Source organism: Lynx rufus, unplaced genomic scaffold, assembly GCF_022079265.1.
Source record: "Lynx rufus isolate CCGP_SWC_20201006 ecotype Redwood Valley unplaced genomic scaffold, mLynRuf1.p SCAF_6, whole genome shotgun sequence".
Classification (NCBI taxonomy): domain Eukaryota; kingdom Metazoa; phylum Chordata; class Mammalia; order Carnivora; family Felidae; genus Lynx; species Lynx rufus.
Genome location: NW_025814878.1, coordinates 101,650,086 through 101,670,469, shown reverse-complemented (window position 1 = coordinate 101,670,469; position 20,384 = coordinate 101,650,086). Strand labels below are relative to the sequence as shown.

At 39.1% G+C, this 20,384-nt stretch overlaps 1 protein-coding gene across 1 annotated transcript in view; it reads left to right on the top strand.

Annotated features, from left to right (window-relative positions):
- Positions 1-1,458: 1,458 nt before the first annotated feature.
- Positions 1,459-20,384, top strand: part of MEP1A (meprin A subunit alpha) — a 36,755-nt gene continuing 17,829 nt past the window's right edge. The window contains exons 1-6 of the mRNA XM_047102679.1: positions 1,459-1,527; positions 1,613-1,637; positions 1,726-1,776; positions 5,955-5,995; positions 6,723-6,798; positions 17,606-17,723. Of these exons, the coding sequence (XP_046958635.1) occupies positions 1,459-1,527; positions 1,613-1,637; positions 1,726-1,776; positions 5,955-5,995; positions 6,723-6,798; positions 17,606-17,723 (380 nt within the window). The remainder of the gene's footprint in view (positions 1,528-1,612; positions 1,638-1,725; positions 1,777-5,954; positions 5,996-6,722; positions 6,799-17,605; positions 17,724-20,384) is intronic.

The window sequence follows — 20,384 nt, the reverse complement described above, 5'->3', positions numbered from 1 at the left end:
GTGTCTCCCTCTCTCTCTGCCCCTCCCCCGTTCATGCTCTGTCTCAAAAATAAATAAACATTAAAAAAAAACTGATATTTTTCTGATTACTTGTGAGGTTGAAAATCTTTTTACATGTTTATTGGACATTTGGGAGGTTTGTGGTGAATTTTGTGTTCACACTTTGCCCGTGTTTCTCTCGGATCATCTCTCTCTCTCTCTTTTATTTCATATTTATTTGTAGGTATTCCTTTATATACCCCGGATAACTTACTCTCACTCAATTATATGCAGTATCAATGTCTTCTTCCATCTGTGGCTGATCTTTTAACTATACTGTTGTGTCTTTTGTCACAAAAATTTTAAATCCTGGTATAGTCAAACTTACTATGCTTTATATGTTTTTTTTAATTGTTTAAGCAATATTTTCTGATCTCAAGGTTAAAAGCATTTTTTCCTATATTTTTTCAAAGTTTAGATTTTTGTATGTACATCTTTAATCTATTCAGTTTGTGTGTGTGTGTGTGTGTGTGTGTGTGTGTGTATGAATGGTGTATGAATTTAATTTTTTCCTCATATGGAAATGCTGTTGTCCCCACATTACTGTTGAAAGACTAAAGTTTCCCTATGGACTTTTTGGCTCCTGTCATGTGAAATTCCCATATAGTCTTGCATCTGTTTTGATAGTCTATTCCATTCTGTAGACTAAGTTTTCTGTCTTTTTTGGCAATAACACACTCTCTACTATAACTTCAAAAAATTCTTGATATTCCATTAGGGCAGTGCTTTCTCCTTGTTCTTTCTTTTCAGTTTTCTGATCTACTGATCAGTTTACTGTTGGAAGTTTGCGTTTTCATGTAAATTTCAGAAAGGGTTTGTCAGTTCATCAAGTTTCACAAGAAACTTGGCAAGATTTTTACTGGAAAACCACTTAATTTATAGACAAATATCAAAATAATGACCATCTTTATTACATGAAGTCTTCCCATTCATGAATATTTTATAGATATAAATATGTGTGTGTGTGTGTGTGTGTGTATGAATAGATCTATGTCCTCTGATAATTGCTCAAAACATTTCCATAAAATTTTAATATTTTTATTGGATTTAAGTACTTTATAGATATTTTATAGGTTGTTTTGATTTATACTGTGGAATGGGTTTTTTTATCTGTTATATTACATGAACAGTTTTTGCTGCTATATAGGAATGTTATTGCTGGTGTATAGAAATGTTACAGGTTTTTATATATTCATCTCAATATTATCCTTTTCAAACCTTTCCCTGGTCTGGGGAGCTGGAGATTTTATGTTAAACTTGGTTTCTGTTCTTAAAAGGATCAATGACATTTCCTTTGGCTATTTTTTTTTAATGCCACAGTACATATGTGAGGGTCAAAGTTTCTAAAATGACGGCCAGGGCAAGGTCCGAAAAGTATTTATCACAAGGTGTATTTGCTAAATGTGTTCACTTGCAACAATGATTTGGATTAGATCCACTTGTGTTCTCTCGTTCATCTTGTTTTGTGCCCACATAGCAGCTGTATCTGTAAGTAGAGTTCTTCTGTTATGAGTGTTCAGAAATATTAATTCTGGTATATGTTATCCATTTTCTGTATATTTATTTCTTTCAGATTAAACATCTCTCTGAAGGAAATGGTAAGAATCCATTGAAATGCATAGAGAGTGTTTCTGAACTTTCTTTTGTTCAGCAAGATTAATAAGAATTTTTCCCTACTTTTGACAGTGCATGATGAAGATTTTGATGAACAGAGGGATATTTCAGAAATCAATTTTGGTGGGTATAATTTCTGCATTATTAATGCCTTGAAATAATTTTAAATCTTATGATACAATTGCTGAACAGCTCTTATTCCCATGATAGAGTACTGGGTAACTTTAGGGGAGAAATACCTATTGGTGTTTCATTGGAATTTGCTAAGTTTCTGAAAAATGGAAATGATAGACCACATTTTCTAGAGAAACTAGTGAGTGCTCCATGGATTTAGAAACATATAACATGATTTTTGTTTACAAAAATTTCAGTGTTCCTGTCTTTATTTTGAAAAAAGGAAAGAAAAGTAGATGATTATTCTGCTTGCTATATATATATATATATATATATTTTTTTTTTTTTTGTATGTACATGTAATATATGCCTAGGGCTATATTTAGTGGGGGAGGGGGGAACCCAGCCCCTCTACTGGTGTGTCATATTCATTAACACCTGTTTGCTTAGGATTTAGAGAGTGTAAAGGTATTCCATTTCAACATCTTGGCTGCAAACATTTTTATTGAAGAACTCCAGCAACCTGGTCCATTACCAAGAGGAGAGAGAAGCTTTTCTCTTTCTTGTTCTGTTTCTAAAATGAAGGAGAAGCCTTTACATTCTGGGTATGTTTGGTTAGGATCGGTGGGAAACAGATATTCACGATCCTAAATACCTTATCAAGAGCTTTCCTATCCAATTGCCAAAGCCTGTAATAGAGTAAGCGCTAATTTTCATTTTGCAAGAAGGGACAGGAAGCTCCTTGTGGTGGAGGTGATCTGCCCAGATCACAGATGGCAATGATGGGGCTCACCTTCAGTTCTTCTAACTCAACCCAGTGCTATTTGCAGACTACAAAACTGGAAAAACCCAGAGCTAAAGGTCGAATTTCCGTGGCTTTGTCCCATTTACAGGACAGGGAGGCTAGTTGACATATAATTGGAAAAGCTTGAAATAGTTTTAAAGAAATAGTTCGGTAAGGTAAATGGGTGAACGGGTCCCAAGACTTCAGAGCCAGGCATGAAATCATCTCTTTGGTCAGGCGATCGAGGTGTAAGTACCTGAGAGGATCGGCTGTATTTTAAAACAGGGCTGGCACTAGAGTTAGAGTTTTTTCCTTATCACATCCTTATTTTTCTAGACAAGATCATTCTTCTATCTTAGAACCATTGTTTTCATCTCCACCACCCGCTCTGAGCTGTGTGACTCCAATGAAGAAATTTTACCATGTGGGTTTTTTCTCTTTTTAGGTCATTCCAAGCAAGTTACCAGGATTGTTAGGGTTAGCTACATAGCCAGATTCTACATCACAAAAACTGTTTGGGAGAAACCACACACCGGAAATTGTTACCTTTTTACCTATCTTGTCTCCATGCCTCACAATTTAACCTTTCTAGCCCAAGATTTGCTTTTTTTCAGACTTTTCATTTCACTTAAAGAAATTCCCCCCGTCTGGATCAGTAGGCTCAGATCCTCAGAGCTGCCCCAACTCTTATCTGTCTCCCAACGTGCACACCATCTATCAGCAAATGCTATTAGATCTACCATCAAATTATATCACGAGTTGTGACTTTTGAGCACTTTCCCTTTTCCTGTCTTGGTCTAAGGCATCTGGGTCTGGCCAGGTTCTTGCGGTGGCCTCATAACTGTTCTTGCCTTCCTGCCCTCACCCTGCACAAGGCTCTTCCTCCCAAAGTAGACAGAGCTCTCCTTCTGATATGATTCGGGCCATGTCACTTCTCTTATCCAATCTTCCAATCTTTCAACACTGACCAGTGCTGGTTGACGTCTTGTCCAACACAGAATAGAGCCCCTGGAACCTTGATTCCCCAAATGTGTTCTGCAGGTCAGTATCACTTGAACCACCTAAGAGCTTTCCTAGAAATGTGGCATCTTGGGTCTCACCCCCACCTCCCTTTTTACAGACCCCAGCTGATTCCCTGCACATTAGAGTTTGAGATGAGCTGAACTTAGCCAGCCATCTGATCTCTCTTTTTTTTTTTTTTTCTACTTTTTCCCTTAATTACTTGGATTTTCCAGCCACCCTGACCTCATAGCTATTCCTCTACAAAGGTGGTTCTCAGTGTGTGGTCCCCCAGCCAGAAGCATTAGCATCGCCAGAGAACTTATTAGAAACGAAAATTCTCGGGCCCTGACCCAGACTTGCTGACTGAGAAGCCCTGAGGTTAGGCTCCACCATCTGTGTTTAAGAAGCCCTCAGGGGATTCTCAGGCTAAAGTTTGGAAAGCTGCTCTGAGACATCAAGGCTTTCCTCATTTCTATTTGCTGTTGCCTTTGCCCTCAATACTCTTCCTTTATTCCCCATTCCATCAGATTTCTGCTTAAATTCCACCTTCTCAGGGAGGCCTCCCCTGACCACCCTTTATAAAATGTGAACCCTCCCCTGCCTCAACACTTTCCCCCTGTTGTTCTTTTTTTCTTTTATTGCTCTTTTCTCCATCTGCTACTCAAGTTCATTTATTTGTGTGTCTCTCCTCCCTCCCCAGTCAAGAATATCACCTCCTTGAGGGCTTTGTTTTATTCCGTTACATCCCCAGCAGGTAGAACAAAGTCTGGGACACATTAGGCACTTAATAAATATATGCTGCATGAGCAACTTGGGTAGTGAATCTCCTGAGGCTTCTTTTTAAGGGATATGTGCTTCTTTGAGAATTCCTCCCCCCAGCTGCTCTACTCTCTCACACCTCCATGACCTCATCTATGCTGACCAGCCTGGGCGCCAAGGTCTGAATGGGCTTGTTCATATCACTCTGGAAGAGTCCAGCTCTCACCTGCATCCCTAATCCAAACCAGGTGTCAGGAAATGTATGCTTTTGTTCATGACATGCCTAAGGCAGAGAGGGGATAGATCAGCACATACTACCCCTATCAAAAAGGCAATTCTACGCCCATGAGGCAGTCGTGTCATTGCTATTTGTTTTTGTTTAATTGTGCTGTTATTGTATACATAGGTTAGGCTTATGGAGGTTAGGAAATGTGTGCATGGAGGGGCACCTGGGTGGCTCAGTTGGTTGAGTGTCTGACTCTTGACTTCAGCTCAGGTCGCGATCTTGCAGGTCATGGGTTCAAGCCCTGCACTGGTCTCTGTGCTGATGGTGTGGTCCTGCTTGGAATTTTCTCTCTCTCCCTCTCTTTCCGTCCCTCACACACACTCTCTCTCTCAAGATAAATAAATAAACTAAAAAAAAAAAAAAAGAGATGTGTGCATGGGGAAAGGGATGATACAAGGGTGGCCTTAGTCATTAGGAAGTGAAACCACAGCTTCTCCTAATACCTACAACCCCAGGGGTGTCCTTTATCATGAATGAGCCATCAGCTTTGCCAAATGGGACCTCTGTTACCATGTGAGGCTGTGGTGATAATTCTCTGGCTTGGTTTCCGAGCTGTAAATCAGGAACTGTTCTCACAATGAAATAATCTACCAACCCTGTTTGAAGTCCTTTGTGTTTTACAGGGGAGGCTGCTTATCAAATATAAGGGTTATGATAAGAAGAGACATTCTTTTACGTGCTCATAATTTTCCCCACAAGGGTCTTGCCTTTTAAGAATCCTATTTTCAGAAACACAATGAGGCCAGACTCAAAGGATACCATCAGGGAGAAATTTTATCGTGCTAAGCTCCTGATAGATATTTGGAGATACAGTTTGAGTGAATTTATCCATATTTGCCTGGTCTTTATTGCAAGGGCATTATCTTGAGTTTGGCTTTGGAGAGTATCATTGTTTATTCATGGGGCAGAGAAAAATCAACCCATTTACCTACAGTCATGAAGAAGGATGGAACAATAGCAGAGAGTGCCCTGAAAAGCAAGTCAGGAGTTCTCAAGCTCCCTCAACTGTTGACCACCTAGTGCCTTACTTCCTGTCTCAAGATTCCCTTGTGCCCTCCTCAAGTATGAGAGATTTGGAGTCAATGATCAAAAAGATGCCTTCTAATTCATTGCTTACTTTTAAGATTCTTGGACCAGGTTTCTTATTCCAAAATGAGACCAAGGATGTGATAAGACATGATATTTATGGGTTGTTTACATTTACTCAATTAGAGGAAATTTTGCCTATTTCAAAGTGACTTTTATCACATGAAGATGAACACTGAAAGATTTACAATGGAAAAGATTAATTTTATTATGAGAAATGCCTTTTAGTAATGCTCACTCAAATATGTATATTTTTAAATCTGCATCTAGCTGAAGGCTTGGACCTCTTTCAAGGGGACATCCTCCTAAGGGTGAGTACCTGTTAAGGACATAATGACAATCCTCAGTACTGGCTGTTTTTTATGACTGGGAGCCTCTGCTGTGTCCAGCCCTGGCATGGGCACTGTGGAGGACATGAAAGAATCTAATCTATCATCTGTACCCACAGGGGCTTCAACTGTGGTCGATGATAACAAAAACAGATGAAAAATAAGTAAACAATTCAAAGAGTCTATAATTACCATATTACCTGTTCACTTATTTTTCCCAGTAAGTGAATGAGAGAAGGAAATGCACCAATATATGTATCTATTTTTGAGAGACAGAGACAGAACACAAGCAGGGGAGGGGCAGAGAGAGAGAAAGAGACACAGAATCCGAGGCAGGCTCAGGCTCTGAGCTGTCAGCACAGAGCCCAACACGGGGCTTGAACTCACAAGCCGTGAGATCATGACCTGAGCCAAAGTTGTATGCTTAACCGACTGAGCCACCCAGGTGCCCCAATGCACCAATATGCTTAAAGTGACTATCTCAACTTTTAGAAATTGTAGGTCTTTTAAATTTTGTCCTTAATAATTTCTCTGAAGTTTCCAAATTGTCTATAATGAACTTCAATCACTTTGGTCATCAGAAGACAAATGTGATTAAGTTGCTTGAAATTGTATGACAGGTTGTTTGTGGTGTGAAAATTTAGTGAAAGAGGAGGCCAGGGGGGCCTCAAGGATTGTCTTCCTGGTCATCTTTGCCTTGTTTCCACAGAACTCCAGAAATGGCCTGAGAGACCCTAACACCAGATGGAAGTTCCCCATCCCTTACATTCTGGCTGACAATTTGGGTAATATTAATTGTTTTAATTAGACACTTTGGGTTTTACTCTTCTCCCTCCCCACTCCTCCTGTTCATCAGCTTCAGATTGGGAGTAACACCATTGCATATGAGGGGTTCCACGTCCTGATGGTTCTTTATCCCATGGAATGGAATGTATGACATTACACTGACACCAGGGCAGCTTAACTGGTTGGAGATACAAGAGGTAATTTTAAAAATTACAGAATATCAAATAACAATTTAAAAATGCATAACACATTACATGTTAATAAAACCAAGGGCACCATAAAGAACAAAAATACAATGAAATATAATTTGGCTTCACCACGGTGAAAAACTTACACTTTATTTTTTTTAATTAATTTACTTTTTTTATGTTCGTGTCAGTATTTTCTTTTTCTTTCTTTTTTTTTTTAATATGGAATTTATTGTCAACTTGGTTTCCATACAACACCCAGTGCTCATCCCAACAGGTGCCCTCCTCAATACCCATCCCCCACCCTCCCCTCCCTCCCACCTCCCATCAACCCTCAGTTTGTTCTCAGTTTTTAAGAGTCTCTTATGGTTTGCCTCCCTCCCTCTCTAACCTTTTTTTTCTCCTTCCCCTCCCCCATGGTCTTCTGTTAAGTTTCTCAGGATCCACATAAGAGTGAAAACATATGGTGTCTGTCTTTCTCTGTATGACTTATTTCACTTAGCATCACACTCTCCAGTTCCATCCACGTTGCTACAAAGGGCCAGATTTCATTCTTTCTCATTGTCAAGTAATACTCCATTGTGTATATAAAACACAACTTCTTTATCCATTCATCAGTTGATGGACATTTAGGCTCTTTCCATAATTTGGCTATTGTTGAGAGTGCTGCTCTAAACATTGGGGTACAAGTGCCCCTATGCATCAGTACTCCTGTATCCCTTGGGTAAATGCCTAGCAGTGCTACTGCTGGGTCATAGGGTAGGTCTATTTTTAATTTTTTGAGGAACCTGCACACTGTTTTCCAGAGTGGCTGCACCAGTTTGCATTCCCGCCAACAGTGCAAGAGGGTTCCTGTTTCTCCACATCCTCTCCAGCCTCTATAGTCTCCTGATTTGTTCATTTTAGCCACTCCGACTGGCATGAGGTGGTATCTCAGTGTGGTTGTGATTTGTATTTCCCTGATGAGGAGCGACGTTGAGCATCTTTTCGTGTGCCTGTTGGCCATCTGGATGTCTTCTTTGGAGAAGTGTCTATTCATGTTTTCTGCCCATTTCTTCACTGGATTATTTGCTTTTCTGGTGTGGAGTTTGAAGAGCTCTTTATAGATTTTGGATACTAGCCCTTTGTCTGATATGTCATTTGCAAATATCTTTTCCCATTCTGTTGGTTGCCTTTTAGTTTTGTTGATTGTTTCCTTTGCAGAAGCTTTTTATCTTCATGAGGTTTGCCTTTGGGGATGTGTCAAGTAAGAAATTGCTTCAGCTGAGGTCAGAGAGGTCTTTTCCTGCTTTCTCCTCTAGGGTTTTGATGGTTCCCTGTGTCACATTCAGGTCCTTCATCCGTTTTGAGTTTGTTTTTGTGAACGGTGTAAGAAAATGGTCTAATTTCATTTTTCTGCATGTTGCTGTCCAGTTCTCCCAGCACCATTTGTTAAAGAGACTGTCTTTTTTCCATTGGATATTCTTTCCTGCTTTGTGAAAGATGAGTTGGCTATACATTTGTGGGTCCAATTCTGGAGTCTCTATTCTATTCCATTGTTCTATGTGTCTGTTTTTGTGCCAATACCATGCTGCCTTGATGATTACAGCTTTGAGGTAGAGGTTAAAGTCTGGGATTGTGATGCTTCCCGCTTTGGTCTTCTTCTTCAATATTACTTTGGCTATTCACGGTCTTTTGTGGTTCCATACAAATTTTAGGATTGCTTGTTCTAGCTTCGAGAAGAATGCTGGTGCAATTTTGATTGGGAATGCATTGAATGTATAGATTGCTTTGGGTAGTATTGACATTTTAACAATATTTATTCTTGCAATCCATGAGCATGGAATGTTTTTCCATTTCTTTGTATCTTCTTCAATTTCCTTCATAAGGTTTCTATAGTTTTCAGCATACAGATCTTTTACATCTTTGGTTAGGTTTATTCCTAGGTATTTTATGCTTCTTGGTACAATTGTGAATGGGATCAGTTTCTTTATTTGTCTTTCTGTTGCTTCATTATTAGTGTATAAGAATGCAACTGATTTCTGTACATTGATTTTGTATCCTGCAACTTTGCTGAATTCATGTATCAGTTCTAGCAGACTTTTGGTGGAGTCTATCGGGTTTTCCATGTGTAGTATCATGTCATTTGCAAAAAGTGAAAGCTTGACTTCATCTTTGCCAATTTCGATGCCTTTGATTTCATTTTGTTTTCTGATTGCTGATGCTAGAACTTCCAACACTATGTTAAACAACAGCGGTGAGAGTGGACATCCCTGTCGTCTTCCTGATCTCAGGGGGAAAGCTCTCAGTTTTTCCCCATTGAGGATGATATCAGCTGTGGGCTTTTCATAAATGGCTTTTATGATATTTAAGTATGTTCCTTCTATCCCGACTTTCTCAAGGGTTTTTATTAAGAAAGAATGCTGAATTTTGTCAAATGCTTTTTCTGCATCTATTGACAGGATCATATGGTTCTTATCTTTTCTTTTATTAATGTGATGTATCGTATTGATTGATTTGCGAATGTTGAACCAGCCCTACAGCCCAGGAATGAATCCCACTTGATCATGGTGAATAATTCTTTTTATATGCTGTTGAATTCGATTTGCTAGTATCTCACTGAGAATTTTTGCATCTGTATTCATCAGGGATATTGGCCTGTAGTTCTCTTTTTTTTTTTTTTGATACAAGAGGTAATTTAAAAAATTACAGAATACCAAATAACAATTTTAAAAATGCCCAACACGTTATCATGTTAATAAAACCAAGAGCACCATAAAGAACAAAAATACAATAAAATATAATTTGGCTTCACCACAGCGAAAAATTTACACTTTAAATAATAATAGAGGTGAATCTAAATATATTGTCAGCATACTGATGTCTTCCCCTGTTGTTGCAAAACAAACCCTCCATCCTTTTGAGAAATAGAGAAGTCTATATTTCGCATTCTCAGAGCCCTTCCTCCTCAGAAGTAATAATTTCAATTCTTTTCTCTCTTAAGATAAAGGACTGGATAAGTTGTAGCTCGCTCATTGTTAGAAATAACACTTGGGGGAAATAAATAAATATTTGAAGCCACGTGTGGACACTGCCTGACCTCAAGCAGGTAACTGACAGCTGAACAGCCACAATGATGCAATGCCTGTGAGGCCCATCTATGGATGCGGGAAGGTCAGAGGAGAGGGGAGGCTGGGACAGGCTTGCTCTATCTTAATGGGCTGCCAGGCTACTCCCACTCTCAGGAGACATAGCTTATGTTTCAATATTTTCCACCACTGTTATTAGTGCTGATCCCTTTTCTGGAGAAGAGCTAGATATAAACAAATGCTGTTGTCCTCAGTTATTTATTTATTTATTTATTTATTTATTTATTTATTTATGGAAATTTGAGTTCTTATTCCCCCAGTGTTTGCCAGCACGTTTGCAAATTTATGGAGCACCCATATTTATTGACATGTGATTGAAGAAACATCAACTTTTGAGAGGGGTATTTTCCCCATTACACTTTTTCTTCCTGTCTGTCGCACCTGCTCTGTCCCCCTTCCATCAAGACATGGACATGATTTTTGAATCACTATTATGTGCTGGCCACTGTGCCTTCACCTAATATTGTACTTAAGCTTCGCCATGCCTCGGTGAGGCAAAAGTCAGTGCCTCACAGACTTTAATGTGCGTAAGGCCTCCCTGAGGATCTTGTGAAATTGCAGAGTGGGTCAGGGGTGAGGTCTGAGATGCTGCACAGCCGATGCTAATGTTTTTGGTCTGCCGGCCACAGCTTGAGTAGCAAGGTCTCTTTAGCAGTAATGTAGGTAACAGATTAAAAGAGCAAGCTGGAAGACAGATGGCCTGAAATAAGGTAGCAGCAGTAAAGATACAACAGTGGTTCTTAAGTAGTATCACAGGAGAATCACCTTTAGGGTTAAAAAAAGTTCAGATGCCTGGGGCCAAACCATTGGAAAGAGCCAACTTACTAGTTTCATTTTCATTTATAATTCTTTTATCAAAGTTAAATTTACATGGATTGAAATTCACAAATCAGTGTAAAAGTCAGTGGCTTTTGATAAACGCATAAACTTATGTAACCCATGCTCCCATCACTCCAGAAATTTCCTGTGTGCATTTCCAGCCAATCTCTACCCCACGCTCCAAAAGACACGACCATTCTTTTACCTTATACATTAGTTTTACTAATGTATACCGATTTACCGATTTACTAATGTATACTGGTTTACCGATAAATGGAATCACACAGTATGTACTGTTTTGTATCCAGCTTCTTTTGCTCAACATGTTTTTGAAGATTTTCCATGTTGTTGTGGACCAGTACTTAATTCTTGTTTTACTACTCAGAAATATTCCTCAGTATTATGGCAGCTGTTTATCCCTTTTTCAGTTGATGGACATTGGGTTGTTTCACATTTGTGAAAGTCTTGTGTACAAGACTCTGATCATTGTGTACAAGTCTTTGTGGAAATGCATTTTTTAATTTATCTTGGGCCAATGTCTAGAAACAGAGTTGCTTGATCATATGGCAAATATATGTTTAACTTCAATAAAAATGCCAAGCAGGTTTCCGAAGTGGCTGTACCATTTTTCATTCTCACTAACAATGTAGCAGTGTTCCATTTGTTCCACATTTTCAGTAACATTGGCAATGTTTACCTTTTTAATTGTAGCCATTCTGGTGGTTGTAAAATGGCCTCTCATTGTGATTTTAATTTGCATTTTCCTAATGACCAATGATGTTTCCCACATTGTCATGTGCTATTGGCCGTTTGTGTATCTTTTTTTTATGAAATGTCTGTTCAACTCTTACCATGATTTTTAAAAAAGTTTTATTATAGTGAATATTTTCTCCCAGTCTATGACTTGCCTTTTTTGTTTGTTTTTTAAGCAGTGTATTGATTTATTAATTTTTTCAAAGAAGCAACTTTTGACTTGTTAATTTTCTCTTGTTTGTCTGCTTTCTATTTTGTTGCTTTTCGCTTGTCTTTATTATTTCCTTTCTTCTACTTCCTTCCAGTTTAATTTGTTCTTCTTTTTTTATTTTTATTTTTTATTTTTTATTTATTTTTTTAATGTTTTATTTATTTTTGAGACAGGGAGAGACAGAGCATGAACAGGGGAGGGTCAGAGAGAGGGATACACAGAATCTGAAACAGGCTCCAGGCTCTGAGCTGTCAGCACAGAGCCCGACGTGGGGCTCGAACCCACGGACCGCGAGATCATGACCTGAGCCGAAGTCGGCCGCTTAACTGACTGAGCCACCCAGGTGCCCCTGCTCTTCTTTTTTTAAAATGAAGGTGGAAATTTATATCATTGATTTTAAAACTTCATTTTTAGAATATAATATAATGCTATATATAATATGGCATCTAAATCTGTACATTTTATTTGAAACTATGCTTTTACTGTTTTTCACAAATTTTGCTCTGGTTGTGTCTTTATTAAAATTTAGTTTAGATATGCTCTAATTTCCTTTGCAATTTTTTTAAATCAATGGGTCAATTAGAAGTGTGCTTTTCAATTTACAAATGTCTGTAGCTCTTCTAGATATTCTATTATTAATTTCTAGTTTAATTTTGTTGAGGTCAGAGAACATATTGTATAAGATTTCAATCTTTTGAAATTTACTGAGACATGTTTCGTGGTCTACCTTTGTAACTATTCCATGTGCACTGGAAAAGAACTTGTATTTGGCTGGTTTGGGGCATGTTATTTTATCAACGTCAAATAGGTCAAGGTGACTGTGTTGTTCAAATACTTATATCTGCATAGAGTTTTGGACTTACTGTTTTATCTGTTACTGAGAGAGAGGTGTTAAATTCTTTGACTATAATTGCGCATTTGTTTATTTCTTCTTTTTGCACTTGTGTGAAGCTGCTCTTCTGTGCAAGCACATTGTCATATCATCTTGCTAAATTGACTCTTCTCATTTAGAGAAGTTTCTCTTTATGTCTGGCAATCTTCTCTGTTTTGAAGTCTACTTTGTCTAATTTAAATCTAGCTACACCAACTTTATAAAACTTACTGTTTGCACTGTGCATCTTGTGCAACTTTTTACTTCCAACCTATCAATTTTTTTATATTTAAAGTGTCTCTTTTTCAGACAGTATGTATTTGGGTCTTACTTTTTTATACAGTTTATCAACCTCTGAATTTTAACTACAGTATTTGGTGTATTTATATTTAATGTAATTATTGATATCGTTTGATTTAGAACTAACAGTTATTATTTGTTTTTTATTTTTGCTTTTATTTCTTCTTGCCTTCTTTTGGTTAAATCCAAGAATTTAAAATTTCACTTGGGGCCTGTAGTGGCTTTTCAGCTCAATCCCTTCGTATTGTTTTGTGAGACTTTGCAGTAGGGATTACAATTTGTAGACCTAATATGTGACAGTATCCTTAGACTTAATATTGTGCTGTTTTGCATAAAATGTAAGCATTTTAGAACAGTATAATTTCATTTATAACCCTTTCTTTTGTGCTATTGTTGGCTTATACTTTTCAACTGTATACTTTATAAACCTCATAATACAGTGTTATCATTTTTGCTTTAATCAGTTGTCTCTTAAAGTAATGAATGAAAAAAATTCTCTATAGTTACTTTTATACTTGATATTTCTGGCTCTGTTCATTCCCTCTGGAGATCTGGGTTCTTAGCTGGTGTCATCTCTCTTTAGCCTAATGAACTTTCTTTAGCATTTTTTGTAGAGCAAAACTGTTGGTGACAAATTCTCTTCTTTCTTCAAAATCACCTCTTTTTTGCCTTCATTTTGAAGGACTTTTTTTTTTTTTTTACTGGAAATAGAATGTAAGCTGATAGGATTTTTCTTTCTTTCTTTAAAGTTGTAATTATTGTCCTTTTCACATTTTATTATGAAAAAACTTAAACATACAAAAAGCTAAAACCATTGTACAGTGAACACTCATATACTCATCACCTACATTATACAAACAATGTTCTGCTATATTTGCTTTATCTCATCTATCCATCCTGTCCATCTTTCTAAACTTCTGTCAATACATTCTATTTTTGATACATTTCAGAGTAATTTGCAGGGACCAGTATGCTTTACCCCAAACACCTGAGCATGCATATCTTTGAAATTTAATATTTATTTATAGTTCTTTTTAATGTAAGATGTACAGAGAGTAAAATGCATGAGTCTTAACTGAACAGTTCAATGGGTTTTATATATTACACTTCTACAATGTAAACATATTCATACAACTCCTATTAAGAGCACTTTTATCGGGTGCCTGGGTGGCTCAGTTGGTTAAGCCTCCGACTGTTGGCTTTGGCTCAGGTCATGACCTCCTGGTTCATAGGATTGAACCCTGTGTCAGGCTCTGCACTGGCAGCGTGAAGTCTACTTGGGATTCTCTCTGTCCCTCTCTCTCTGCTCCTCCCTCCCTCTCTTTCTCTTTCTCTCTCTCAAAACAAATAAATAAACTTAAAAAAAAAGAGCATTTTTATTATCCCAGAAAGTTCTCTCATGCTTTTTATAGTTCTTCTCACCCTTCCAGAAACAACTCCTTTTTTGTTGTTGTTGTTTTTGCCTGTTCTAGAATTTCATAGGAATGGAATCATATTTGATGGGGGTTCTTTTTGATTACCGAGTAAAATGTCTTTGAGATTCACCAATGTTGTTGTGTTTATCAATAGTTTGTTCCTTTTTATTACTGAGTGGCATACCATTGCGTGAATACAGTATATCACAGCTTATTTAACCAATCTCCTGTTTATAGACAACGGGCATTGATTCTATGTTTGAGCTATGATGACTAAAGCTACTCTGAACATTCTTGCACATGCCTGTTTGGAATATATGCGTTCATATTCATGTCTCTGGTGTAAGTATCAAAAGTGAGGGATGCCTGGGTGACTCAGTCGGTTAAGCATCTGACTTGGCCCAGGTCACGATCTCATGGTTTGTGGGTTCGAGCCCTGCGATGCACTCTGTGCTGAGACCTCGGAGCCTGGAGCCTGCTTTGGATTCTGTGTCCCCCTCTCTCTCTGTCCCTCCCTGCTCGCACTCTGTCTCTCTCTCAAAACTAAATAAACCTTAAAAAAATTTTTTTTAAGTGAAATTGTTGGGTTATAATACAGACATAGGTTTAGTGTTGGATCTCTTTCAAAGTGCTTGTACCTTTTTACAAACTTCTACAAATGAGGAATGAAAGTTCATTTACACCACTTTCCAACATTCGTTGCTGTTATTTTTTTTAAATTTTAGCCATACTGGTGGACATGTAGTGGTATGCAATTGTGGTTTTAGTTTACTTATTGTCATTTTTTTTTTTTTTAATTTTTTTTTTCAACGTTTATTTATTTTTGGGACAGAGAGAGACAGAGCATGAACAGGGGAGGGGCAGAGAGAGAGGAAGACACAGAATCGGAAACAGGCTCCAGGCTCCGGGCCATCAGCCCAGAGCCCGACGCGGGGCTCGAACTCACGGACCGCGAGATCGTGACCTGGCTGAAGTCGGACGCCCAACCGACTGCGCCACCCAGGCGCCCCACTTATTGTCATTTTACATTCTTTTTTATTTACTTATTGTTCATTTGTATGTCTTCCTTTGTAAAATACCTGTTTAAATAGTTTGCCCATTTAAAAGATTAGTTATTTGCTTTCTTCTTTGAGTTGTAGGAGTGTTTTACATATTCTGGATGCAAGTCTTTTGTCAGACGTGTATTTTGCAAACATTTTGTCCCAGTTTGTGACAACTTTCGTGACAACTAAGCTGTCTTCAGTACAAATATTCATATTACAGATGTCACAGAGGATAGGTAAAACTTCATGAAAATCTGTCATGTTGTCGTTGTTACCTGTGTTGCTTCCACAAGTAATTTACTGATTATTCCATTGATTATTTATTTAATGACCTTGATCTAATCTTACGACATCTGAACTGTGAATCTCTAATTTGGTAGTTTATTAAATAACATAGGGTCAGGAAACCATAAAGTAAGTACGGAGTAAACTGCCAAGAACTATAAACTCTTTGAGAGAATGCACGAAAGCAAATGTACAATAAACATAATGTAACTTTATATAACATAGCTTAATTTTTAACTTAGAGCCCTACCTTCAATGAGTGATGGGAGAAAAAAGGACACACACTAAGTAAAACATAATCTCTGTTCCTCCAGAGTATCTTTCCTCCCCACCCCATGCTTATCTTTTGCAATGTCAGCATGTGCGCTTGTTAGGGGACAGGAAAGACATTTGATCTTTGGTCATTGGTCCTAACCTACAGTTACCAGTAAGCATCTATTGTGCTGGCCTCTTCAGGTCCATTAGGCTTCTGCTGCTTTGGTTCCAAGTTTGGGTTATAGAAATCTTTTCCAGGGGCACCTGCGTGGCTCAGTTGGTTAAACGTCTGACTTCGGCTCAGGTCATGATCCCGCGGTTCGAGTCCGGCATCAGGCTCTGTGCTGACAGCTTGGAGCCTGGAACCTGCTTCGGATTCTGTGTCTCCCTCTCTCTCTTCTCCTCCCCCACTTGTACTCTGTCTCTCTCTCTCTCTCTCTCTCCCAAAAATAAATATTAAAATTTTTTTTCTTAAAAAAAAGAAAAAAGGAAATCTTTCCCAAGGCTGTTTCCAGCGCTGTTTAGTCTTGTCATCTCTCCAGAAGCCTTGCTGGGAAGCAAGGTAAAATACCAGATGTGCTTCTCATGCCCTTAGAGCCCATAAACTTCTCAAAACTCTGCTGTCTTCCTCCAGCAAGAAGGTTATCTTTTTAGACTGCAGTGAGCACCATTCTCACTGCTTCTCTACAAGGTACTTTATTCACACAGAAGACAAATGGCTTGCAGTCTTCTGCTCTGCAGCGGGACTCTCCTGAGGCAATTGCACTCAGGATCTCTGCTTGAATGGGGAAAGGGGAAGGGAGGAAATAAGGAAGTCAGTTTATAATTTTGTTCAGCTACACATAGGAGTGTATTCTTATTTTGTAGTTATATTTACATTATATATTTAAAGTTTGCACTTAAGGTTTTTAAAACAATTTTTTTTTTTAATTTTTTTTTCAACGTTTATTTATTTTTTGGGACAGAGAGAGACAGAGCATGAACGGGGGAGGGGCAGAGAGAGAGGGAGACACAGAATCGGAAACAGGCTCCAGGCTCTGAGCCATCAGCCCAGAGCCTGACGCGGGGCTCGCACTCACGGACCGCGAGATCGTGACCTGGCTGAAGTCGGACGCTTAACCGACTGCGCCACCCAGGCGCCCCTAAAACAATTTTTTTAATGTTTATTTTTGAGACAGAGAGACAGAGCGCAAGTGGGGGAGGGTCACAGAGGGAGACACAGAATCCTTAGCAGGCTCTAGGCTCTGAGCTATCAGCACAGAGCTGGATGCGGGGCTCAAACCCACAAACCGAGAAACCGTGACCTGAGCTGAAGTTGGACGCTTAACTGACTGAGCCACCCATGCGCCCCAACACTTAATGTTTATATACAGGACTAGTTTTATAGTTGTAGTTTCCAAGGAATCTACTAACTACCGAAAAATATACCCATAAACCTCTGTGGATTTCATGTGGTGGCAAGATTTTCTCTGAACCATGTTATATATATTATCTAAGGTTTAAGTAACGCTCATTGATACTTTTACTGATTTCTGCAGGGCTGAATGCCAAAGGAGCCATTCTTTACGCCTTTGAAATGTTCCGCCTCAGGTCCTGTGTGGATTTCAAGCCCTATGAAGGAGAGAGCTCATACATCATATTTCAGAAGTTTTCTGGGTAAGTATGAAATTTTACAAAGTGTGAAGCGACACATGTCTTTCAAAAGAAGAAACCGGAAAGAAACGGAAAGCAGAATCAAGTCTTGCTCTGTGAATTTTGAAACTATCGTATTTTTAATGTTCTAGATGAAGAATGAGTCGTTTGGCTATGTCTGGGCAACAGAGAGATTTATCTCAATTCTTTTCCTGGGTTTAGGTCATGTTTTAACTTGCGGAGTGTTTTTTTTTTTTTAGGTCAGGTGTGTTAAAGTATAAATTACACTCTTTTTATGGTACTGTTTAAAATTTTTTTTTTAATGTTTATTTATTTTTGAGACAGGGAGAGACAGAGCATGAATGGGGGAGGGTCAGAGAGAGAGGGAGACACAGAATCTGAAACAGGCTCCAGGCTCTGAGCAGTCAGCACAGAGCCCGACGCGGGGCTCGAACTCACAGACCATGAGATCATGACCTGAGCCGAAGTCGGACGCTTAACCGACCAAGCCACCCAGGCGCCCCTTTATGGTACTGTTTTAAATTATAGTACTCTATTGGGTGGACCTATACATAGAAAAGTTCTATGTACAGTTTTTACTTTGTATTTCTCCTAGGAAATAAATGATATATCAAGAAAGAAGCTCTTCTTTCCCAGTGGTATTTATGTCAACCAACCTGGGCTAGATGCAGTGGGGAAGCCAAGCTGTCATCTGCTGTGACGGCCCCTCTGTGTCTTTCAGCACACATTTCCTCATGCTGCAGTTCCCCAAACTGCCTCTAGGTGTTGCCTGGATTTGGTTGTCTCGTTCTGATGGTGGTTTTGTTAATCATGGATGGATAGGAGATGGGGAAGGAAGTTAGCATATGATTTAGCCTCTCAAGAAAAAAAAATATGCAAAAAAATAGCAGTGAAAAAAGTAAAAGTTGTGGCGCCCACTTAGACACAAGTTCCTCACTTACCTGAGTGCTTTTTTCCTTAGCTCGGACTTTTATTAAAACTGCAATTTATGCACACCTACTCTGTGCCGGGAAGTGTGTTAGTCTCTAGACACAAAGAAGCATGCCGCAGGATCTTAGATCCCACAAGGTTTACAGCTGGCAGCTGGGGGTGGTGGAGAAAAACAATAGTTATATATGCTAAGGGGAGTGCCGTGGGCCATAAGAGGGCAGAAGCAGGAACTCTCAGCGTGTAGTGAAGCATCAGGGAAAGCCACACTGCTTGTTAAATGAAGACGGGAGAAGGACATAGAGGCAGAAGAGAGGGAGGTACAAAATGGGGGATGGGAAGAGAGGGAGAGAAAGTGGGGGGGGGAGAAGAAGGAAGAGGAAAAGGAAGAGAAGAGAGACAAGAAAAAAGCAAACATAAACACGAATGTGTCTTACTCGGAGAAGTCACGTAAGGGGCATGTAAGGGGCAGTGAGATGAGCCGTGGAGCCAGGCGATAAAACGGAAGCCTGCTAATAGACAAACCATGTGTGCAGGAGTGCCCTCTTCTGTGCGTGATTCATTATATGTTCAGTTTTCCATTTTGGAAAGATTACTCTAGCAACCGTGGATAAAGAATCGAAGTAGGGGCAAGACTGGTGGCGGGAGACCAATGAAAGAATGTCCCAGTCATCCAGGACAGAAATGAAACGGACACACACTAAAGAAGAGACAGTTGGAATAGAAAAAAGGGAATGAATTTCAAAACAATGAAAACAGGGGGACTTCTTGAAAGCTGGTGGCTAGTTGATGGGAAGGGTTAAGAAGAACGAGGAATCTAAGATTTTTGATTCAGTGACTGCCGGGTGGTTACTTCATTCACCGAGCTTGGGAATATTGCCAGAAGAACCGCTTTCAGGGTAAGAGAGTGAGTGTGTTTCTGGACAAGCTCTGACGTTCTTGTGGGTCATGTAAGTGGAGATAACCAAGAGTGTTCCCACAGTTCCTCTTTTTGTGAAGGAAAAACATGTAAAGTACACCTCGGACCTCGCCAAGAACACGGATTTTAGAGTCTCTCTGCTTTTGACATGTTCATTTTGTCCCTTGGCGACCTTTGCACTTCAAGAAAGTACGGAAGCCGGGGTGCTGGGTGGCTCGGTTGGTTAAGTATCTGACTTCGGCTCAGGTCATGATCTCATGGGTTCGTGAGGTTGGGCTCTTGTGGTGACAGCTCAGAGCCTGGAGGTTGCTTCAGATTCTGTGTCTCCCTCTCTCTCTGTCCCTCCCCCACTCACACTCTGTCTCTTTCTTTCTCTCAAAAATAAATAAACATTAAAAAAAAATTTTTTTTTAAGTACCAAAACCTTTAATTATTTATTGAAGGTTTCAGGGGAAAAAGTTCATTTTCTTAACACTTTTATTTCCATTTGTAGCTACCACGGTTTCTCTTTTTTTTCTCTTAAAAATAAAATGAAGCTAATGCAATCACTTTCCAAAAGTTCTCTTTCCCCTAGTAAAATTCTCTGGACTTCTTCTCAGTTTGTAACTCAATCCCCAAGTACTTGATGAAGGGGAAGTTCAGTTTTAAGGGATGTTCTTTCTTGTGAAATCTGAGTCTGGGAGATTCTTACTGCCTGTGGCTTAAGTTAGGGGAACGGAAAAAGGAGGAAGAATGGTGAAAAAAACTGGACCAAAGGGCCCAAAAACCTTCAAGGCCCTGGTCCCCTGAAGGGGGTGGGGGAGTTAACTGGGCTCTTT